Source organism: Megascapheus bottae, chromosome 31 (genome assembly GCF_031878675.1).
Source record: "Megascapheus bottae isolate mThoBot1 chromosome 31, mThoBot2.hap1, whole genome shotgun sequence".
NCBI lineage: Eukaryota > Metazoa > Chordata > Mammalia > Rodentia > Geomyidae > Megascapheus > Megascapheus bottae.
This window is the reverse complement of record NC_143539.1, coordinates 631,290-651,262: the sequence shown is the minus strand read 5'-3', so window position 1 is coordinate 651,262 and position 19,973 is coordinate 631,290. Positions and strand designations below refer to the sequence as shown.

At 59.8% G+C, this 19,973-nt stretch overlaps 2 protein-coding genes across 2 annotated transcripts; one reads left to right on the top strand and one right to left on the bottom strand.

Annotated features, from left to right (window-relative positions):
- The first annotated feature begins 660 nt into the window (after positions 1–660).
- On the top strand, positions 661–10,544 carry Znf865 (zinc finger protein 865). Its single transcript, XM_090322918.1, has 2 exons — positions 661–866; positions 7,047–10,544. Exon 2 carries the CDS (start codon positions 7,072–7,074, stop codon positions 10,207–10,209), a length of 3,138 nt encoding a protein of 1,045 aa, XP_090179044.1. The 5' UTR covers positions 661–866; positions 7,047–7,071; the 3' UTR covers positions 10,210–10,544.
- A 1,378-nt stretch (positions 10,545–11,922) lies between these two features.
- Positions 11,923–13,932, bottom strand: Znf784 (zinc finger protein 784). Its single transcript, XM_090322965.1, has 2 exons — positions 13,855–13,932; positions 11,923–13,199 (listed from the first exon to the last, which is right to left on the bottom strand). Exons 1-2 carry the CDS (start codon positions 13,930–13,932, stop codon positions 12,504–12,506), a joined length of 774 nt encoding a protein of 257 aa, XP_090179091.1. The 3' UTR covers positions 11,923–12,503.
- Between the last annotated feature and the right edge of the window lie 6,041 nt (positions 13,933–19,973).

Sequence of the window (19,973 nt, the reverse complement as noted above, 5' to 3'; positions counted from 1 at the left end):
TCAGGATGGCTGCTAGGGTGGAGTGGCTTAGTGGAAGGGTGCTTCCCTAGCTTGCACGAAGCCTTGGGTTCGATTCCTCAGTACCCCATACCCAGAAACAAAACAGCCGGAAATGGTGCTGCAGTTCAATTGATAGAGCACTAGCCTGGAAAGCTCCAGGACAGGGCCCCGGCCCTGAGCGCAAGCCCCAGGACTGCTGCACACACACACACACACACACACACACACACACACACACACAATCCGCAGGGCTTCCACTGCGTGGGTCTGGGATGCGACACTGCCAGCGGCTGCAGGCTGAGAACCACCACCAACTGAAAGGAATGCAGTTATGAAAGAGATTCGGAGGCGGGGCTCCTCCCCGGAGGGGCGTGGCCTCGCGAGGGGGCGTGGCCTGGAGAGGCGGAGCAAGAAAAATAGCTCCGGTGTGGGACGGAACCTTGGAGAACACGCCCACTCGATGGGCGTGGCTAGCACGCAGGGGCGGGGCTCCAGGCCCAGGGTGCGCCTTGACCGGATGTCCGGAGCGAGGGGGCGGCGCCCTAAGGAGCGGGCCGCACGGAGCGCTAACGCCCGGGTGCCGCTGGCCACCGGAAGCCACCTAGGGTGTCCCCGCCCACCTCTGTCCGCTGGGTTGCGCGCAGGCGCAGTTCTCATCGCCGCCGCCGCCGCCGCCGCCGCCGCCTTCTCCAGCCGTCGTCCACGCCGGCTCCCCGGGAACCGGCGCGACTTCCGCTTCCGGGCGGCGGCGCGGGGCTGCCGGGGAGGGGGAGGGGGCGGCACTTCCGGTCGGGGCCTCGGGTCTCCCGGAGCGGCGGCGCCTCCTCGGCCTCCTCGGCCTCCTGCCGGCGGAGACCCCGGCGCCGGTGAGTGACGGGGCGCGCGGCCCGTGCGCGGCGGGGGCTGGGGGTCCCGCCCTGGTCGTTCGCGGTCCCGGGGATGCCCCCCGAGCGGCCGTGCTTCCCCGCCGGGGCCCGGCCTCCCAGCCGGACCGACCGCGCTTTCCCCGGCGAACGCCGCCCGGGAGGCTGCGCGGGGCCGTCCATTTGTGATGGGCCCCTCGGTGCCAGGCCCCCCAGCGCGTCCCGCCGGCCGCCCGTCCTCGCGGGGAAGCCGCTGGAGAGCCGGGCCTCGGGGTCCCCCGTCGGGGTGCCGCCGCCTTTGTGCCCTGCCGCGGAGCCCCCTGCAGCCCCCCGGGCTGGTGTGGAAATACCTGGCCAATGCCGGGGGGGGCGTCTTTTCTTTTTCTTCTCCCCCCGAGTCCTCTCAGTAATCCCACCCCCCTCCGTACCCCTTTTGCCAAGCGCTGTAATCCCAGCTACCCCGAAGGGTGAGATCTGAGAATCGCAGTCGGAAGCCAGCTTGGGCAGGAACGTCTTTGAGACTCATCTCATTAACCAGCAAAAAGTCAGAAGTAGTGATGAGGGCAAGTGGTACAGCTCCAGGGTTGAGCAAAAGAGCTAGGCGAGAGCGGGAGACCCTGAGTTCAAGTCCCAGGACCTGCACAAGTGAAAACAAAAAAAAAACCCTGTCAGAGCGTGACCCCCAACAGAACTGCTCCTTCTAGAGTTCTGCCTCAGTGCCCTCATCCATCCTTTCCCTCTGTCCAGTCCAGGCTCTCAATCCTGGCTCCCTCTGCTCTCAGTAGTTCTGTGCCTCAGCAGTGTGGCAGGAGGCAGAGTCCCCTGGCTTTAGCAGCTCTTACCCTGATCTGTAGGTGCTCTCTTGACATCCTTCTGGGCTTACTGGAGAAGACAGTACCACCCTTACTTTTCCCCACAGGTATTTATTTGTCAGTTGTGGGGTTTGAATTCATGTCCTGGACGCTGTCCTACAGTTCTTTTGCTAAACTTAGTGCTCTGCCCCTTGGGCCACAGCTCCACTTCTGGTTTTCTGGTGGTTAATTGGAGATAAGAGTCTCACAGACTTTCGTGCCCGTGGCTGGCTTTGAACTGAGATCCTCAGACCGCAGCCTCCTGAATAGCTAGGGTGACAGGTGTGAGCCACCACACCCAGCAGCTTTTCTTCTTCTTGGAATGAATAGTCACTGTTGTAGGTTCAAGGCTTGCAGCTGTGAAGAGATTCATCTTTGAGGGTTTTGCAATCTAGCTGAGGAGGCAGGTCAGAAATTAGTAATGTTGCTATTTGGTGGGTTTTCTGAGCAGGCTGGAGATAAATCATGCAAAGATTAGGACACAGCAAAAGTTCTGGGGTGACCTCAGCCAGAATGAAGGGAGAGGCAGCAGGGGATTCAGACCCATGAGGATGGAACAGAAGAATTCAAAGGGAAAATGAGAGAAGAGGCTTGATTTCAAGGGGCCAGAGAACCTTGGAACAAATGATGTGGTCCAGGTCAGCAGTGGTAAGCCCAGATCCTTCCTTCAGTCACATGTTCTGCAGCTGTGTAATGAGCTTTGACTCCACACTGCAGATGTCACAGCAAACTAGGGAAACATCCCTGTCTGTGGAGATGCTAGATGGCTTGAGAGGGCAGAGGATGAACAATCAGAGCATTGAGTATGAAGTAAAATACTGGCATGCAGCCAGAGTTACAGGGACTGAGAGTCTGACAGGTCTGACCTTCCAGGATTCCTATCTCTGGTCATCTTGGGATAAGGCACTAAACAGAAGGTCTGGATGTAAATTCCCTTCTGGACAGCCAAGGCCCTCCAAAGGCTTGCTTCTATCAACTTGCCCCCCCCTCCCCGCCCCAGGGCAACCCTGGGTTTTACTAGGATGTCTGCCTTTTAGCAAACTATATTTTCCCCAGCCTTATTAATTTACTTACTCAACCAGTGTTAATCAGAAATGCACTAGCCTTGGGCCGGGAGTTTGGCCTAGTGGTTAAAGTGCTTGTCTAGCATGCATGAAGACCCGGGTTCGATTCCTTGGTACCACATACATAGAAAAAAGCCGGAAGTGGTGCTGAGGCTCAAGTGGTAGAGCTCTAGCCTTGAGAAAGTCCAAGGACAGTGCTCAGGCCCTGAGCTCAAGCCCAGGACTGGCAAAAAAAAAAAAAAAAAAGAAATGCACTAGCCTAGCCTAGGTTCTGAGGACAGAACATTGAAGGACACGTCAAAATATAGCTTCTGTCAGGTGCTGGACTCTTAACCCCTGCAATCCTAGATGATCAGGAGGTTTAGGTCTGAGGATTTGGGTTTGAAGCCAGCCCAGGAAGGAAAGGCTGTGAGACTGTCTTCAATTAACCAGCAGAAAGTCAAAAGTAGAACTTGGGCTTCAGTGGTAAGAGTGTTAGCCTTGAGTAACAAGGCTAAGAGGGACGTGCTCAGATCTTGAGTTCAAGCTCCAATATTGGGGTGGAGGGTGCATACCCACACACAACACAATACAACACAACACACACACACAAATGTAATATGTAAAGAGGGAGGCCAGGGGCTGGGAAGGTGGCCTACTGGTAGAGTGCTTGCTTAGCATGCATGAAGCCCTGGGTTCCATTCCTCAGTACCACATAAGCAGAAAAAGCCAGAAGTAGTGCTGTGGCTCAAGAAGTAGAGCTCTAGCCTTGAGCACTGAGAGGCTTGGGGACGGAGCCCAGGCCCTGAGTTCAAAGCCCAGGGCTGGCAAAGGAAAAAAAAGGGGGAGGAACAGCAACATGAGTAGGAAGAAAGTAGGTGTGGCTCCAGGGTAGGGCAGTAGCCTTGAGTTGAAGACCTCAGGGACAGTGCCCAGGCGCAGAATTCAAGCCCCACGACCAACAACAACAATAAAAAAGTAGGAAACAGGACATTAGATCATGATGGATGATGATAAGGAGGGAATGAAGCAGGTTGAGGAGTGGAGTCGGGGCGTGAGGCAGTGGTCACTGAGAGCCCACTGAAGAAGAGGAGCGAGAGAAGGTGGAATGGAGGGAGTCAGACCATTCCTGCCCCCCCAGCACATTGAAGGAGCCTCAGGAGTCAGGGAGGGCTGTGGAGGGCATCACAAAAACTGTGTTTTCCTGGCTGGGAGTGTAGCCTAGTGGTAGAGTGCTTGCCTAGCATGTACCCGGGTTTTATTCCTCGGTACCACATGCATAGGAAAAGCCAGAAGTGGCACTGTGGCTCAAGTGGTAGAGTTCTGTCCTTGAGGAAAGCCCAAGGACAGTGCTCAGGCCCTGAGTTCAAGCCCAGGACTGGCAAAACAAACAAACAAAAAAACCCCCTGAGTTTTCCTTTGAAGGGTTAGACTAAGAGGGATGATGGTGTTTGACCTTAGTCTTTCTGGCATTGTTTTTGTTTTTTTTTTTTGGTGGGGGGGGGGCTGGTCATGGGGCTTGAACTGTGGGCCTGGGCACTGTTCTGAGCTCTTCAGCTCAAGTCTAGCCTCTACTCTCTGAGCCATAGCACTACTTCTGGTTTTTTGTTTGTCTGGTGGTTAATTGGAGGTAAGAGTCTCACTGACTTTCATGCCCAGGCTGGCTTTGATCTGACCTCCTCTGCTCTCAGCCTCCTGAGTAGCTAGGAATTCCAGGCATGAGCCACTGGCACCCAGCTTAGTCTTCCCATCTTTAGGTGTGAATTGCAGTACTTCTGAGTGTGACGATTAGCCACATAAAACGACAGGTGCTTGTCCTGGCATTGAGTCAAACAAATTTGGGACTGATAGGGAGGGGATTGTTCAAGATATGAGGGACTGGCATTCTATTGAAAGATAGCCATCATTTTTTTTGTAATTTTTTATTTTTTTGCGGGTCATGGGGCTTGAACTCATCCTGGGCCCTGTCCCTGAGCTCTTCAGCTCAAGGCTACCACCCTACCCTTTGGCCAAGCCCCTGTTCCCATTTTCTAGAGGTTAATTGGAGATCAGAGTCTCAGGACCTTTTGTGCCCAGTCTGGCTTTGAACCTTGATCTTTAGATCTCAGCCTCCTGAGAAGCTAGGATTACAGGTGTGAGCCACTGTGCCCCGGTGAAAGATAGCATCTTGTAGAGGACAAGCATGGAGCCTGAAACATCTTGTCTTCTGTGCCTGGCCACTGCTTAGCACTGACTTGGGAGATGAATGTTCTCTGGTTTGGTCTCTTGCTGTATTTCTGAGCCAACAATTGTGAGCATCTCAGATGTTTGGAGGAACTGTGAGAGTCCCAGGTGTTGGGAGGAGAGTTTGGAGGAAAACCTGCCTGTTAGGATGCTGTCCTCAGAGTTCTGTGCTGCTCTGTCATGTGTTTGTTGCTAGTAGACCAAGACTTCATGATGCACCCTGTTGCAAAGGAGTAGCTCATTGGCCCTGGACTCTAAACAGAATGCCTGCTTTCCCCTTTGCTGCCTCCAGGAACCTGGAGGAATGGGTCTCCCCTCAGTTTCCTCACTTAGACATGGCCCAAGAATGGGCCCTGGAATGCTGTGAGACCCAGGAGAGAGTGCCTCATCACCAGACGGCAGATCAACTGACCGTCCCAAACTGCAGAAAGCCCCCAAGGCCAGCCCCTCCTCCCTGCAGAAAGGCAGAAGTCTAAGGCTTGGGTCCCCTGGTACTTCCCAGTGAAATCTGTCATGAGCCTCATCAATTCTGCCCCTTCAGCGCCTTCTCACTCTGCCAGCCTCCTCACACCATTTTCCCAGAATTCCTCCTCTGGGAGACAACCCCTGTCTGCTCTGGAGAACTTCTGTAGAGAGTTCTCATCTCATTCATTTACTCATCACTAGAATCATTTTCTGGTGTGAATTTCCCTCTGAATACAGCTTTACCTACACTTATTTTTTCTCTCTAGTGCTGAGGACTGAACTCATGGGACTTGCACTTGCCTAGAAAGTGCTATTTTACCAAGTCCCTAACACCTAGCTGTATGTATGTAGTATAGGTATGTTGTTTTAATTTTCGTTTATTAAAAAAAAAATTATCTGGGCCAGGAGTTTGGCCTAGTGCTAGAGTGCTTGCCTAGCATGCACGAAGACCCGGGTTCAATTCCTCTGTACCATACACCTAGAAAAAGCCAGAAGTGGTGCCGTGGCTCAAGTGGTAGAGCTTTAGCCTTGAGAAAGCCCAAGGACAGTGCCCAGGCCCTGAGTTCAAAACCCAGGACTGGCAAAAATTACAAAAGAAAATTACCATGTGATTATGTATTTAAGGTTTGATTTCACATATCTGCAAACTTCTGAAGTCTGCAGAGACCTGTTCTGTTAAGATATTCTTCCTTTCCTCAACATCATGACCAGGTCTCTGGTGCAACCAACTACCCACAAATAGGTTCCACTCGTAGTCAGCCTTGGTTTTCCAGCCATCCTCTCCTGTCTTCAGGTTACAGTCCCTGGGTAAAAGCTCCAGTGGAGCCTAGGCATGGAGATGGGGTTGTCTCCTGGTTGGTCAAACAGTGGCTATGTAACACACTGTTTTTCTGTGATCTTGAACGGATCAGAGCACATGCCTGGTTTTTCATGTTTTCAGAGAAAACAGTGTTACTGTCCCAGAGTTGTGGTGGGCTCCACAGCTGAGTGATTCCATGAGCTCAGGTGACTTCAGGGAGTTGATGTAGATGCAGCGCTGAGCTGACTTGTGCGAGCTGAGGTGGATCCAGAGCTCGGACAGTGCATCCTCACGGTCCTGTCCTATCCGCTTCTTCCCAGTGTTAACTCTCCCAGTTCCTCCCTCTGCTGTCAGTGACAGTCATAGTACACGGGTGCCTCCTGGGCGTGGAGTGCTCACCGCTGCCACAGTTACCCTGCAGCCAGGCCTGGGAGCACATATTTTTAATCCCAGCCGCTAGGGAGGTGAGAACGGGAGAACTGGGGCTCAGAGCCAGGAGAAAGCATGCTGATGTGTTGACGTGGGCACCCTGTGATATGGTGTCTGTAGGTGAGGAGTGCGGCTGGGACCCTCAGTCGTGCTGGTGGCACCTCTGCGTCCTGCACCCCAGAGTCTGGAGTTGGGCAGCAAAGGCCCAGGGCCGGGCACCTGCCTGGAGAGGAGGAGAGGAGAGGTCAAGGGGGGGGGTGCAGGGGTAAGAGAGCCTGGGCAGGGGGAGCAGAGCGGGGACTGAAGGCCAGCCTGAACCCCAGAGTGGTGCCCCTCCTCACCCCACCGCCCCCTCCCCCGGTCTTCCCCGCAGGTCTCTGCCCTCCACGCCGGCAGAGATGGAGGCCAACCCGGCGGCGGGCGGTGGGCCCGGCGGGCTGGCGGGCGAGGACGGCGTCCACTTCCAGAGCTACCCCTTCGACTTCCTCGAGTTCCTCAACCACCAGCGCTTCGAGCCCCTGGAGCTGTACGGCGAGCACGGCAAGGCGGGCGCGCTGCCCTGCGCCGGCGCCCCGGGCCCGCCGCCCGCGCCCCCGCCGCCCGCGCCGCCGCCGCCCCAGTACGACTACGCGGGCCCGGCCGGCTTCAAGCCCAAGGCCGAGGCGGCCTCCTCGTCCTCCGCCTCGTCCACCTCGTCGTCCTCCTCCTCGGCCTCCTCCTCGTCCACGTCGTCGTCGCAGGCCAAGAAGCCGGACCCGCCCCCGCCGCCCGCCTTCGGGGCGCCCCCGCCGCCGCTCTTCGACGCCGCCTTCCCCGCCCCGCAGTGGGGCATCGTCGACCTCTCCGGGCACCAGCACCTCTTCGGGAGCCTGAAGCGCGGCGCCCCGGGCGCGGGGCCCGGCGGGGCTCCGGGGCTGGGCGGCCCCGCGGGGGCGCCGGGCCCGCTGCCGGCCGCCTCGCAGGCCCCGGCGGGCGCGGGCGTGGGCGCGGTTGGCGCCGGCGACCCCAAGGACGACAAGGGCTACTTCCGGCGGCTGAAGTACCTGATGGAGCGGCGCTTCCCGTGCGGCGTGTGCCAGAAGTCCTTCAAGCAGTCCTCGCACCTGGTGCAGCACATGCTGGTGCACTCGGGCGAGCGCCCCTACGAGTGCGGGGTCTGCGGCCGCACCTACAACCACGTCTCCAGCCTGATCCGCCACCGCCGCTGCCACAAGGACGCGCCGCCCGCGCCGCCGGGCGCCCCGCCGGGCCCCGCGCCGCCGCCGCCGCCCCCCGGCCCGCCGCCGCCCCCCGGCCCGCCGCCGCCCCCCGGCCTGGCCGCGCCCGCCGCCCCCGCCACCCCCGCCGCCGACGGCCCCGCGGGCCTAGCCGCCCCGCCGCCCCTGCCGCCGCCCGGCGCGGGCGGCGAGGGCCCCTTCGCCTGCCCGCTGTGCTGGAAGGTGTTCAAGAAGCCCAGCCACCTGCACCAGCACCAGATCATCCACACCGGCGAGAAGCCCTTCTCCTGCTCGGCCTGCGGGAAGAGCTTCAACCGCCGCGAGAGCCTCAAGCGCCACGTGAAGACGCACTCGGCCGACCTGCTGCGCCTGCCCTGCGGCGTCTGCGGCAAGGCCTTCCGCGACGCCGCCTACCTGCTCAAGCACCAGGCGGCGCACGCGGCGGGCGCGCGGCCCGCCTTCCCCTGCGACCTGTGCGGGAAGTCCTACTCGGCGCCGCAGAGCCTGCTGCGGCACAAGGCGGCGCACGCCCCGCCCGACGGCGGCGGCGGCGGAGGCGCCAAGGACGGCGCCGCCGCGGCCCCGCCGCCACCCGCCGCCTTCCCCCCGGGCCCCTACCTGCTGCCCCCGGACCCGCCCGCCAACGACGGCGACAAGGCCGCGGCGGCCGCGGCGGCCGCGGTGGTGTACGGCGCCATGCCCATGCCTCTGCTGGGCGCGCACCCGCTGCTGCTCGGCGGAGCCGGGCCCGGCGGCGCGGGCGCAGGCGCGGGCGGTGCGGGCCCCGGCGGCCCCGGGAAGACGTTCTGCTGCGGCATCTGCGGGCGCGGCTTCGGGCGCCGCGAGACGCTGAAGCGCCACGAACGCATCCACACCGGCGAGAAGCCGCACCAGTGCCCGGTGTGCGGGAAGCGCTTCCGCGAGTCCTTCCACCTGAGCAAGCACCACGTGGTGCACACGCGCGAGCGGCCCTACAAGTGCGAGCTGTGCGGGAAGGTCTTCGGCTACCCGCAGAGCCTCACGCGCCACCGCCAGGTGCACCGCTTGCAGTTGCCCTGCGCCTTGGCCGGCGCCCAGGCCGCCGGGGCCTGCGGGCCGGGGGCGCCCGCTGCGGGCGCCGCGCCCGCCGAGGGGCTGAGCTACGCCTGCTCAGACTGCGGGGAGCACTTCCCGGACCTCTTCCACGTGATGAGCCACAAGGAGGCGCACATGCCCGAGAAGCCGTACGGCTGCGACGCCTGCGGCAAGACCTTCGGCTTCATCGAGAACCTCATGTGGCACAAGCTGGTGCACCAGGCGGCCCCGGAGCGCCTGCTGGCGCCCGCGCCCGGCGGCCCCCAGGCCGCGGACGGGCCCGCCGGCGGCGCCGACGCGGGCAGCGCGCTGGACCACGGGCTGGCCGGGGAGGTGGGCGCGGCCGTGGCGGCGCTGGCCGGCGCCCCGGGGGCGGAGGACGCGAGCGGGCCCGCGGCGGGGGCGGCGGGCGGGGCGGGCGGCGCGGGCCCCGAGCGCTTCAGCTGCGCCACATGCGGGCAGAGCTTCAAGCACTTCCTGGGCCTGGTCACGCACAAGTACGTGCACCTGGTGCGCCGGACGCTGGGCTGCGGCCTGTGCGGGCAGAGCTTCGCCGGCGCCTACGACCTGCTCCTGCACCGCCGCAGCCACCGCCAGAAGCGCGGCTTCCGCTGCCCGGTGTGCGGGAAGCGCTTCTGGGAGGCGGCGCTGCTGATGCGCCACCAGCGCTGCCACACGGAGCAGCGGCCCTACCGCTGCGGCGTGTGCGGCCGGGGCTTCCTGCGCTCCTGGTACCTGCGCCAGCACCGCGTGGTGCACACCGGCGAGCGCGCTTTCAAGTGCGGCGTCTGCGCCAAGCGCTTCGCGCAGTCGTCCAGCCTGGCGGAGCACCGGCGGCTGCACGCCGTGGCCCGGCCGCAGCGCTGCGGCGCCTGCGGGAAGACCTTCCGCTACCGCTCCAACCTGCTGGAGCACCAGCGGCTGCACCTGGGCGAGCGCGCCTACCGCTGCGAGCACTGCGGCAAGGGCTTCTTCTACCTGAGCTCCGTGCTGCGCCACCAGCGCGCCCACGAGCCGCCGCGGCCCGAGCTGCGCTGCCCCGCCTGCCTCAAGGCCTTCAAGGACCCCGGCTACTTCCGCAAGCACCTGGCGGCCCACCAGGGCGGCAGGCCGTTCCGCTGCTCCTCCTGCGGGGAGGGCTTCGCCAACACCTACGGCCTGAAGAAGCACCGCCTGGTGCACAAGGCCGAGGGCCTCGGGGGCGCTGGGCCCGGGACCGCCGCCCTGCCCGGCAAGGATCCCTGACCGGCCTGCCTCTGCCCCGCGCCTCCCGAGGACCCCCTGCTCTCGGCTGCGGATCGCGCCTGCTCCTCCTCCCGCCACTCCGTCCTCCTCGAACTCGAGACTCGGCACCCAGCCTCCGGGCCCTGACCTCTGCCCCTCCCGCACCCCAGAAGAACCCGCCTTGGGCCCTGTGCCCACCCCTCTCACACCCTCGCCGGTTGTCCTTGGCGTTTTGTCCCCATCCAATCTGCTCCAGGTGAGTCTGAGCTGCCCCTCCCCGTGAAATCCGGCTGAACCGTGCCAAACCCGGTTGGGAAGCCTGTGGGAGGGGGGCTGGGTGCTCTTGGATTGGGGGTGGGGGGGTGGCAGACGAGGCTTGTACAGAGCAGAGAACAATAAATCTTATCCACGTGGCTACTAGAGGATGTCGCTGCATCGGGGAGGGGTCGCAGAGCGCAGGAGCCCCGCCAGGCTGGCTCAGCCTGCCTGTCTTCCCGCCCGGTCCCAGATGATCGCCAGGGGAGATCCGAGAACAGGTGGGGTGCACAGAACCCCTGCGGCTTCGTTGGGACGCAACCGCCCTTGCCCACATGAGGCTGTTTCCCCCATTCTTCAGAATGACCTCGGAGAACGTGTGTTCAGCTGGAGGTAGAGTGGAGCACAGCGTCGGCACCCTAATACTAACCTTGAACGTGAGCGGGCGAGCCACACCTGTGCGCCTCTCACGGCACGGTGTTCTAATCCTGATGACTCGCCATGAAGCAGCTCGTGCCACACAGCTCCAGGGCCCCGGGGTGGTGCTGAGATGGACAAGAACAGGGTGGGGATGGGGTGAGGTGGAGTTACCCTTGAGAATGGATGAGGAGGGCTGGAAAAGCCTGGAGAAGGCAGCACCTGAGCAAGGACACAGAGGCATAGGTGTGGAGAAACCGCCCAGGCAGAGTTCTCACTGGGTCTGACTGCTACAGCAGAGAATTTCTAGGTGGATTGGAAGGCTGGAGACTGAGGTGTGTGCTGCTAGGTCCTGAAGGGTCTTAGGCTCCCAACTATAGAACTTGGAAGAGTTTGAAGGCGAATGACCAGAAACTGGCAGCTACAGGCAAGCTAACTTCAAGTCAGGGGACTGGGAATGTGGCCTAGTGGTAGTGTTTGCCTTAGCACACCTGAAGCCCTTGGTTCAATTCCTCAGTACCACATGCACAGAAAAGGCAGGGAGTGGAGCTGTGGCTCAAGTGGTAGTGCTCTTGCCTTGAGCCAAAGAAGCTCGGGAACAGAGCCCAGACCTTGAGTTCAAGCCCCAGGACTGGCAAAAAAAAAAAGTCGTGTGCAGAGCTCCTGTGGTTAGTGATGAGGCCGGCGTGGAAGAGATTGGGGCCTCCCATGTACCCACAGGGGAGATCAGGAACAATGATGGTGAAGAGCATTCAGATTCCACAAATGCTGACCGGTTTCGCAGGAAACAGGCAGTGGATGGGGAGAGGGCTCACGGCTCTGCCCTGCTGTTCAGCCTCTTGAGAGGTGGGATGAGCAGCATTTAGTCACATGCTGTCTAGTGAGCAGATCAGGGCTGTTACCCCTCACCCATCACGCCTGTGGGAGCATCCCTTCATGGTCCCCAAATCCCCAGGGCCCTCTACCACAGCCAGAATGTCAAAACACCCAGAGCCCCTCCACCAATTTGGAGAAAGGTGCAATACAACTTGGTTGGTGGCAGCCATACAAGACAGACAAGCCTTCTGGAAGTTGAGAGTCATTTAATGCAAACAGGCCTGGGTTTCTCACCTGCCACCTCTCCCCAGCCACAGTGACCCCTGTTTTCTGGGTGTATTCTGCACCCAGGTTGCAGCCAGCCCATCCTCAGGCTGTGTCCAACCTAGCAGAGGAAATGGCACCAGTGGCTGTGAGCTTGAAGTTCTTGGAAGGGAGTAGACACTAGGTGGACTTTCCTGTTGTCTCCGGGGCTTCCCAAGAGTCCTGGGTGGGGGAGAGGAGCAGAGCTGGGAGCTGAGATCCTAGGCTGCTTCACACTCTTGACTGGCTCTGGCTTTGAGGGGGTGGAATCCCAGAGCCTTACCCTAGATCCCCAGGACTCTGGGCTCTAACGCCTGCGGGCAGGGTGGGCAATCAGTGCAATCCAGTGAGGTAGGCCTGCCCTGGGGTCCCAGAGTCACCCAGGAGTCTGAGATGAAGCGCTTTGTGAGGCTGTCCAGTTCAAGGACAGCCTGAGGGGGTCACACAAGAGGACTTGGCCACACTCCCCGAGTCTGCGGGCGGCTCCCCTCCCTTCCTCTGGGGGTGCAGGGCCTCCCCGCCCCTCACGGCCGCCCCTCGGGATGCCCCGCGCCCCGGGGCCCAGGTAGGTGCGTGCGCTGGTGCTTGCGGAAGTTGGAGGAGTTGTTGAAGGCGCGGCCGCAGAGCGCGCAGCGGAACGGGCGCTCGCCGGTGTGGATGCGGGCGTGGCCGCTCAGCACCGAGGACTGCGTGAAGCCCTTGCCGCACACGCCGCAGTGGTAGGGCCGCTCTCCGGTGTGCACCCGCTCGTGGTCGCGCATGTCCGAGGAGCGGCGGAAGGGCTTGGCGCAGAACCGGCAGGCGAACGGCTTCCCCGCCTCCGCGGCCGCCCCGGGGTCGCGCTCGGGGGGGCGCCGCTGGGGCCGCAGCCGGGGCGCCAGCGCCCGGAAGGCGCGCGGGCAGCGCGGGCGGCGGTGCGGCCGCTCCCCGGTGTGCAGGCCGTAGTGCGCGCGCAGGCTGGCGGGCCCAGGACAGCGCAGCCCGCACACGTGGCAGCGGCCCGGGCCCCTGCCCCGCTCGGCGCCCGCCAGGTGGCCATGTTCGTGGAAGAGCAGCTCCGCCACCAGCCGGAAGGCGGCCGGGCACACGGCGCAGTGGAAGGAGCCGGGCGGCGGCGGCCCGGGCGCCCGCGCCGAGTCCGCGACTCTCACCGCCTGGATCTGGATGAGGCTCCCCCTGCCCGGGGGCGTGGCGGGGCGGCCGAGCGCCGCCTCCGCGACCTGGGAGGGGAGAGGGGGCTGTGACTCCGCCCGCCCGGGCGGGGTGGAGCCGTGGCTGTGGAGGTGGAGCTCCAGCCCGGGGGCGGGGAGGTCTCGGCGCCCGCCCGGGCCTCGGGGAAGCCGCCCGCCGCCTTCTCCCCGCGGAGCCCTCCCACTGCGCTTGAACCCGAGGTGTCCGGGGCGCCTCGAGGTGCCCGTCGCCACCGCTACCCCAGCAGCTCCCCCACAGAACACCCGGCACGCCTCGCTTGGCCTCCGCGATCCGCCCGCCGGGGCCCCCTCTTGTCTACTGCGGAGCCCGGGAAGCGTCGAGTGAACTTGCCCTGGGCACGGAGGAGCCTCCCTGGCAGCCCCCGCCCACCCCAAGCCTGGCGAGCTGGACCGCAGGCCGCCCGCTCAGGGTCACCTTCCCACCCCCGCCCCGCCCCCACGAAGGCCCCGCCTCTTATTATGCAGACTCCGCCCCCGGCGGACTCGACCAGACCCCGCCTCTCGGTTCCTATAGGCTCCTGTCTAGGCCCCGCCCCAGAACGCCGCGAGATGCCCCGCCCCTGGCGAGCCTAATCCCGCCCCCTGCCGGGCTGTCAGCGGCCACGCCCCCTGCCCTGGGTCCCGTGTCCCTAGCCCCTGGCCAGCGCCCCTTCCCCGCCCGCACCGGGTCCGGAGGCTCCGCGGACGGTGACTCCGGGGTTGGTGAGCTCGGAGTCGGGGGCTCCGGACGCTCGGCGGCCATCTTGTGCCCAAGCCCCCTCCCCGAGGCCGAGGATCATTCTGGAAAGGGGCTGGGCTCCGGCTGGCGTCCGAGGTGCTGCGCAGGCGCGTCGGGGGCAGCGAGGGGGCGGGGCCGGCGAGGCCGGGACGACCCTTAGTCTAGGGCAGCACGGGCGGTCTCGAAGGAAGCGACCCCCCACCCCCAGTTCTCCTGGCTGCCCTGGGGAGGCGTCGGCAGCACCCAGGACAGGGCTCCCTTCCAGCGCTTAACTTCCTCCGCGCATGCCCGGGCTGTGCGGCCTTGGTGGGCCCCTACCCTCCTCTGGGCCAGTCCCCTTTCTCCTGGCAGGTTACACTCTGCACCTTCCTCCTGGAAACACGGCAGGTTACACGTACCTCGGTGGTCTTTTGACTTCCTTTGGGCAATGCCATGTGAGGAACAGTGGTGTGTGACCCTCAGCACACAGTAGGAGCCATTCTTGGTGGTCTTTGGTAGGGGTGATTGGTGGGGGGCAGTCATCTGGGGGGGGTACACGCTTCATAAGCCTGGTGCTGGCCTGCTTGGCATATTTAAGATTCACAGTAAGTATATGCTGTGTTAAACCACCCAGGTTTGAAATGGTTCCTTAGCCAAACTTCCCTTGGCCCAAGGCTTGCTGATTTTTTCTTTTTCTTTTTTTTTTTGCCAGTTCTGGGGCTTGAACTCAGGGCCTGGGCTCTGTCCTTAGGCTTTCTCTCAATACAGACACTACCTCTTGAGTCACTAGGCTGCCACTTCCGGCTTTTTCTGTGTATGTGGAACTGAGGGATAGAACCCAGGGCTTCATGCGTGCTAGGCGAGCACTCTGGCAATAAGCCGTATTCCCAGCCTGAATTCAGGCATTCTTGCTTGCTCTGCAAGCTGGTCCTGCACTTTCTTTTTTTCTTTTCTTTGGCCAGTTCTGGAGCTTGAACTCGGCCTGGGCGTTGTCCCTGAGCCTTTTTGTGGTCAAGGCTAGTGCTCTACCATTTGAACCACAGCTCCACTTCTGGCTTTTAAGAGGTCAATTGGAGATAAGAGTTTCTCAGGGAAGCTGGGCGGGCATGGTGGCTCACACCTGTAATTCTAGCTACTCAGGAGGCTGAGATCTGAGGATCAAGGTTCAAAGTCAGCCTGGGCACTAAAGACCCTGAGACTACTCTTATCTCCAATAAATCTCTAGAAAAGGGGAAGTGGGGCTGTGGCTCTAGGGGTTGGGTATTAGCCTTTAGCTGAAGAGATTAGGGACAGCACCCAGGCCCAAAATTTAAGCCCCATTACCCCCCCCACAACAAAAATAGTTTCATGGGGACCTTTCTGCCTGGGCTGGCTTTGAACCAAGATCCTTAGATATCAATATTTTGAGTAGCTAGGATTACAAATATGAGCCTCCAGCACCTGGCAGTCGTGTACTATTTAAACTATGGATCCAGTTGGGAATTTTGATGGTTAATCACAGAATTCTCACACTTTTCTGCCCAGGCTGACTTCAAACCACAATAATCAGATCTTAACCTCCCCCACCCCTCCCAAGCAACTAGGATTATAGGCTTGAGCCAGTGATTCCTGGCTACCATTTTCTATAGGGAATACAAAGGTAAGGAGTTTTAAGACAGTTGATCAAACGGGTTTTGGTTCGGGGATGAAGCAGCTCAGTGGTAAAGTGCACGTGTCTGGTGTCTGGATTCCTAGCCTCACATCTGCCTTCCCTAGTGTAGTAAAGCTGTTTATTCTCTGTTCACAGCTGTTGATTTCAGCATGCTGTCAGGCTTCTCTCTCACGTGAACTGAGTAGGGCTGACGGATGGAAGACCAAAGCAGCTGCAAACCTGCCTCAGCGGCTTCAATTCTTCGGAATGAGGACTGGGAATGTGTCTTAGTGGTAGAGGGCTCTGGGTTGGATTCCTCAGCACCACACACGCAGAAAAAGCCAGGAGTGGTGCCGTGGCTCAGCTGGTGGAGGGACGGTGCGGCTGAGCCCCGATTTCAAGCCTCTGGCGAATAATAATAAAAACGTGTATTGCTTTATCGCATTTATTATTATGAAGAGGGGAAGGATCCCCCTCGCTTTCCTTCGGTGAGGCGGGACCCTGACGCGGAGGCTGGGCAGGCCCCGCCCTCCTGTCTGTTCCCAGGGCCGCCCTCTGCGGAGCGCGACCTGCCCGGGGAGGAGCCGGGGGGGAGAAGGGCCGGGCCCGCGGAACCCGCGCTCGCCCTCGCGTCCCCGCGGGTTTCCGGCCGGACTCCTGCGAGCGGCGGACCGGAAGTGCGTCCGCCCGGAAGTGCCCGCGCCCGGGCTCCTTCCGGTGGGCTCGGGCCCTTCCTCGGTGAGGCTTTAGAAGACGCAGCTTGCGAGCTGGCGGCCCCAGAGGCCAGGATCTGAGCCCCACGGCCCGACGCCAGCGCAGGCAGCCGAGTGCAGGGCCGGGAGGGCGGCCCAGTGGTGCAGCGCTCGCCCAGCCCGCGCGAAGACCCGGGTCGGCTCCTCTGCACCACATCCACGGGAGAAGACGAGCCAGGAGTGGCGCGGAGGCTCAGCGGGCGGAGCTCCGGCCTCGAGAAGGACCGAGGGCAGCGCGCAGGCCCCGAGCTCAAGCCAGGACTGGCCAAAAAAAAAACCCAAACAAACCCAAAACACAGGCTCAGGAACAACGTCCAACCCGAGTTAGGCCCGGGAGCAACATTAGGGGTGTGGGGTCGCCGGGGGGCGCGAGGGGCCCCCGTCTCCAGCCCGCTGTGTAGACTTGGAGCTCTTGTCAGGGCTAGCGCGGGTGTCCTGGTGGTTAACTGGAGATCCGAGGCCCACGGGTCGTCCTGCCTGTCTGCCCCCCCCCCCCATCTCCTGAGCAGCTGAGGATTACAGGTGAGAGCCTCGGAGCCTGGCTCTTCTGAGGCTCTCACCCGAAAACAGTCCCGTTGGGCTGCTGAGTTTCCCTCTTGACTCTCTTGCTTTGCTCATCTGCCAGGAGATCGCCATATTTTCTTTTCTTTTTTCGCCAGTCCTGGGACTTGAACTCATCGCCTGGGCACTCACTGTCTTTGATCTACCTCAAGGCCAGCCCTCTACCACTTGGAACACTGCCACTCCTGGCCTTTTCTGTGTCTGTGGCACGGAGGAATCAAGCCCGGGGCTTCCTGCCTGCTAGGCAAGCCCTCTACCACTAAGCCACCTTCCCAGCACCTCGAAATATTTTCTTTTTTGTCAGTGTATAGAGGGTTAACAGTGACATTTTTCAGGGGAATGGGGTACATTACCTCTTGAACATTGATACCCCAGCTCATGTTTTTCTTCCACTTTCTCTAAATATTTTCTTATACTTTAAAGAAACACAGAAGATTTTGTTCCTTTCCTGTTTAAAGCTGTCTTCTGAGTTGTAGAAATCAACATACCAGCCTATTCCCCTATGCTCCCCTCCCCCCACTCGTGGAGCTTGAACTTGAAGCCTGGGTGCTGTCCCTGAGCTCTTTTGCTCAAAGCTAGCTCTCCATCACTTTGAGCTAATGGCACCACTTCCAGTTTTATGGTGGTAATTGGAGATGAGAATCTCATATGGGGTGGGGTGGCGTAGTGGCAGAGTTGTTGCCTAGCATGCAAGAGGCCCTGGGCTGGATTCCTCAGTACCACATAAATATAAATAAAACAATTGAAAAAAAAAAAGTCTCGGCCAGGAGTTTGGCCTAGTGGTTAAAGTGCTTGCCTAGCATGCACGAAGACCCGGGTTCAATTCCTCGGTACCACATACATAGAAAAAAGCCAGAAGTGGTGCTGAGGCTCAAGTGGTAGAACTCTAGCCTTGAGAAAGTCCAAGGACAGTGCTCAGGCCTTGAGCTCAAGCCCAGGACTGGCAAAAAAAAAAAAAAAAAAGTGATTTGTGCCTCTACAAGACAACATAAATAAAAATTGTTTAAAAAAAAAAAAGTCTCACGGGCTGGTATTGAAAGGTAACCTTCAGATCTCAGACTCTTGAGGAGCTAGGATTGCAGGCGTGAGCCTCTTGTACCAGGCTCCTCGGGTTTCACTTTCTGGCTCTTTTGCTTTGCTTATACTCCAGATAATTGAAATTGTTTCTTTTGGGTTGGTCAAGGGGATTGAATTCAGGTCCTGAGCACTGTCCCTGGACTTTTTTTGGTCAAGGATAGTGCTCTACCACTTGGAACTGCAGTGCTAATTTTCTGGTGGTTCACTAAAGAAGAGTCTCAGGGCCTTTCTTGCCCTGGCTGGTTTTGAACTGTGTACTTCAGATCTCAGCCTCATGAGGAGCTATAAGATTACAGGCTTGAGCCATGGGCATCTAGACTCAGCCTTTATTATGGGGGGGTGTCAGTTGTAGGACTTGAACTCTGGGCCTAGGCACTGTTCCTGAGCTCTTCAGCTCAAGGCTGCTGATCTACCCCTTGAGCTCAGTGCCATTTCTGGTTTTCTGGTGGTTAATTGGAGATGAATCTCATGGATTGTAGCACCTGGGCTGTCTTTGAATTGCTATCTTCAGATCTCAGCCTCCTGAGTAGCTAGGATTACAGGCGTGAGCCACTGTGCCAGGCTTAGTCTTTTTAAGTAGTGTTGGGAATGAACCTTGTGTCTCTGGCAAGTGCTAGGCAAGAGCTTTTCCATGTGGCACATTCTTCACTCCTCCAGCTTGGAATGAGGCTTTTTTTCTAAGGCAGGGCTGGCCAGGCCATCCTGCTTGCATTCACCACACAGTGCTCCCACCAAACATAACATGTCACACCTCCCTGGATATGCTCACACCGCAGGCGCTAAGCCTTGGCCTGTTCCTGATGTCTGGAATGACCTTTCCTATGTCCTAGGCTTCTTTTTTTCCCCCCTAGCACAGAAAGTCAGAGTCCCGCCTGACTCCAGCTCCCAGGCTGAGCCAAGCTCTCTCTCCTGCATCTCTCTGCACTGGCTTTTCACTGTTGGCTCCACTGGAGTTGCAGTGGGGCCTAGGGGCACCCCCTGCCCTCCCCTGGGAGCCTTGTGCCAGCAGCACCAGATCTACAGTTTGGTACTTGTGGGTGTCTGGAGCCAGCCTTGTCCCCTGTTGGCTCAGTAGAGCTGGTAGATGAATGCTTCCCTCTCCTCTTTCAGTCCTGGCTTTTGCATAATTGGGTTCCCTGGGCTCTAACAAAACTGGTGTTGAGAGACTATCACCATGTAGCCCAGGCTGCCGTGGAAATCCTGACCTTCCGCCTCACCCTGCTGAGTGTGGGGATTACCTGGCTGGGTCCTCCAAGAGTCAGCGAACACTGGTGCCAGAATAGCTTTGCACCTGTCTCTCAGGCAGCGATACCCGCTTCTTGGTGCAAGTGTGGTGCTGGGACCCTGCAGCATGGCTGCCTGTCTGCCTGCGCTCTGCATATGTGTCCGTGCAGTGTTGCTGTGATTGGACTCATGGCTTCTGGGTACTTAAGCTGAGATGTCTGGAGTGGAGAAATATGTACACTGCCCCAGGATGTGAGAATCAGCCTAAAGGAGCAGCAAGAGGCAGGGATGGATATAGGATTGGATCGTTTGATTTACTAGAAAAATAATTGATGGGTGACTGCAATGGGCAGGGGTGGGCAAAATCAAGTGTGCCTTCAAATTCTGTGCTCTTTTGGCTGATATGCAAGAGGCAGGCACGCGATGGACAGCAGGGTCTGGCTGAGAATCGTCGCACACCACGTATGATGTACTGTCTTCCCTCTGGTCTGCTGGGGAAGTGTGCAGGTCACACCACCAACTAAAGTTGTTTTGGGGAAATGTATGGCCGTTGCAATGCAAGATGGCTGCAGTCAGTATTCGAAATAGTGTCAGCTGGGCACTGGTGGCTCACGCCTGTCACCCCTGCCACTCACAAGGCTGAGATGTGAGGATCGCGGTTAGAATCCAGCCTGGCCAGCAAAGACCATGAATCTCATCTGCAGTTAACTACCAAAAAGCTGGAAGTGGAGCTGGGGTTTCAAATGGTAAAGCCCCACTTGAAGAAGCCAAGTGAACGTGAGAAGCCCTGAATTCGAGCCCCAGGACAGACAGGAGGACACCTCCGTGTGCTCGGCCAGCCC

What these genes read in the sequence shown, in the direction of transcription:
- Znf865 (XM_090322918.1), top strand. Translation starts at nt 7,072, where the DNA reads ATGGAGGCCAACCCGGCGGCGGGCGGTGGGCCCGGCGGGCTGGCGGGC.
- Znf784 (XM_090322965.1), bottom strand. Translation starts at nt 13,932, where the DNA reads ATGGCCGCCGAGCGTCCGGAGCCCCCGACTCCGAGCTCACCAACCCCG. An exon ending in CCGCGGAGCCTCCGGACCCG is followed by an intron (nt 13,200 to 13,854) that starts GTGCGGGCGGGG and finishes CTCCCCTCCCAG; the next exon opens with GTCGCGGAGGCGGCGCTCGG.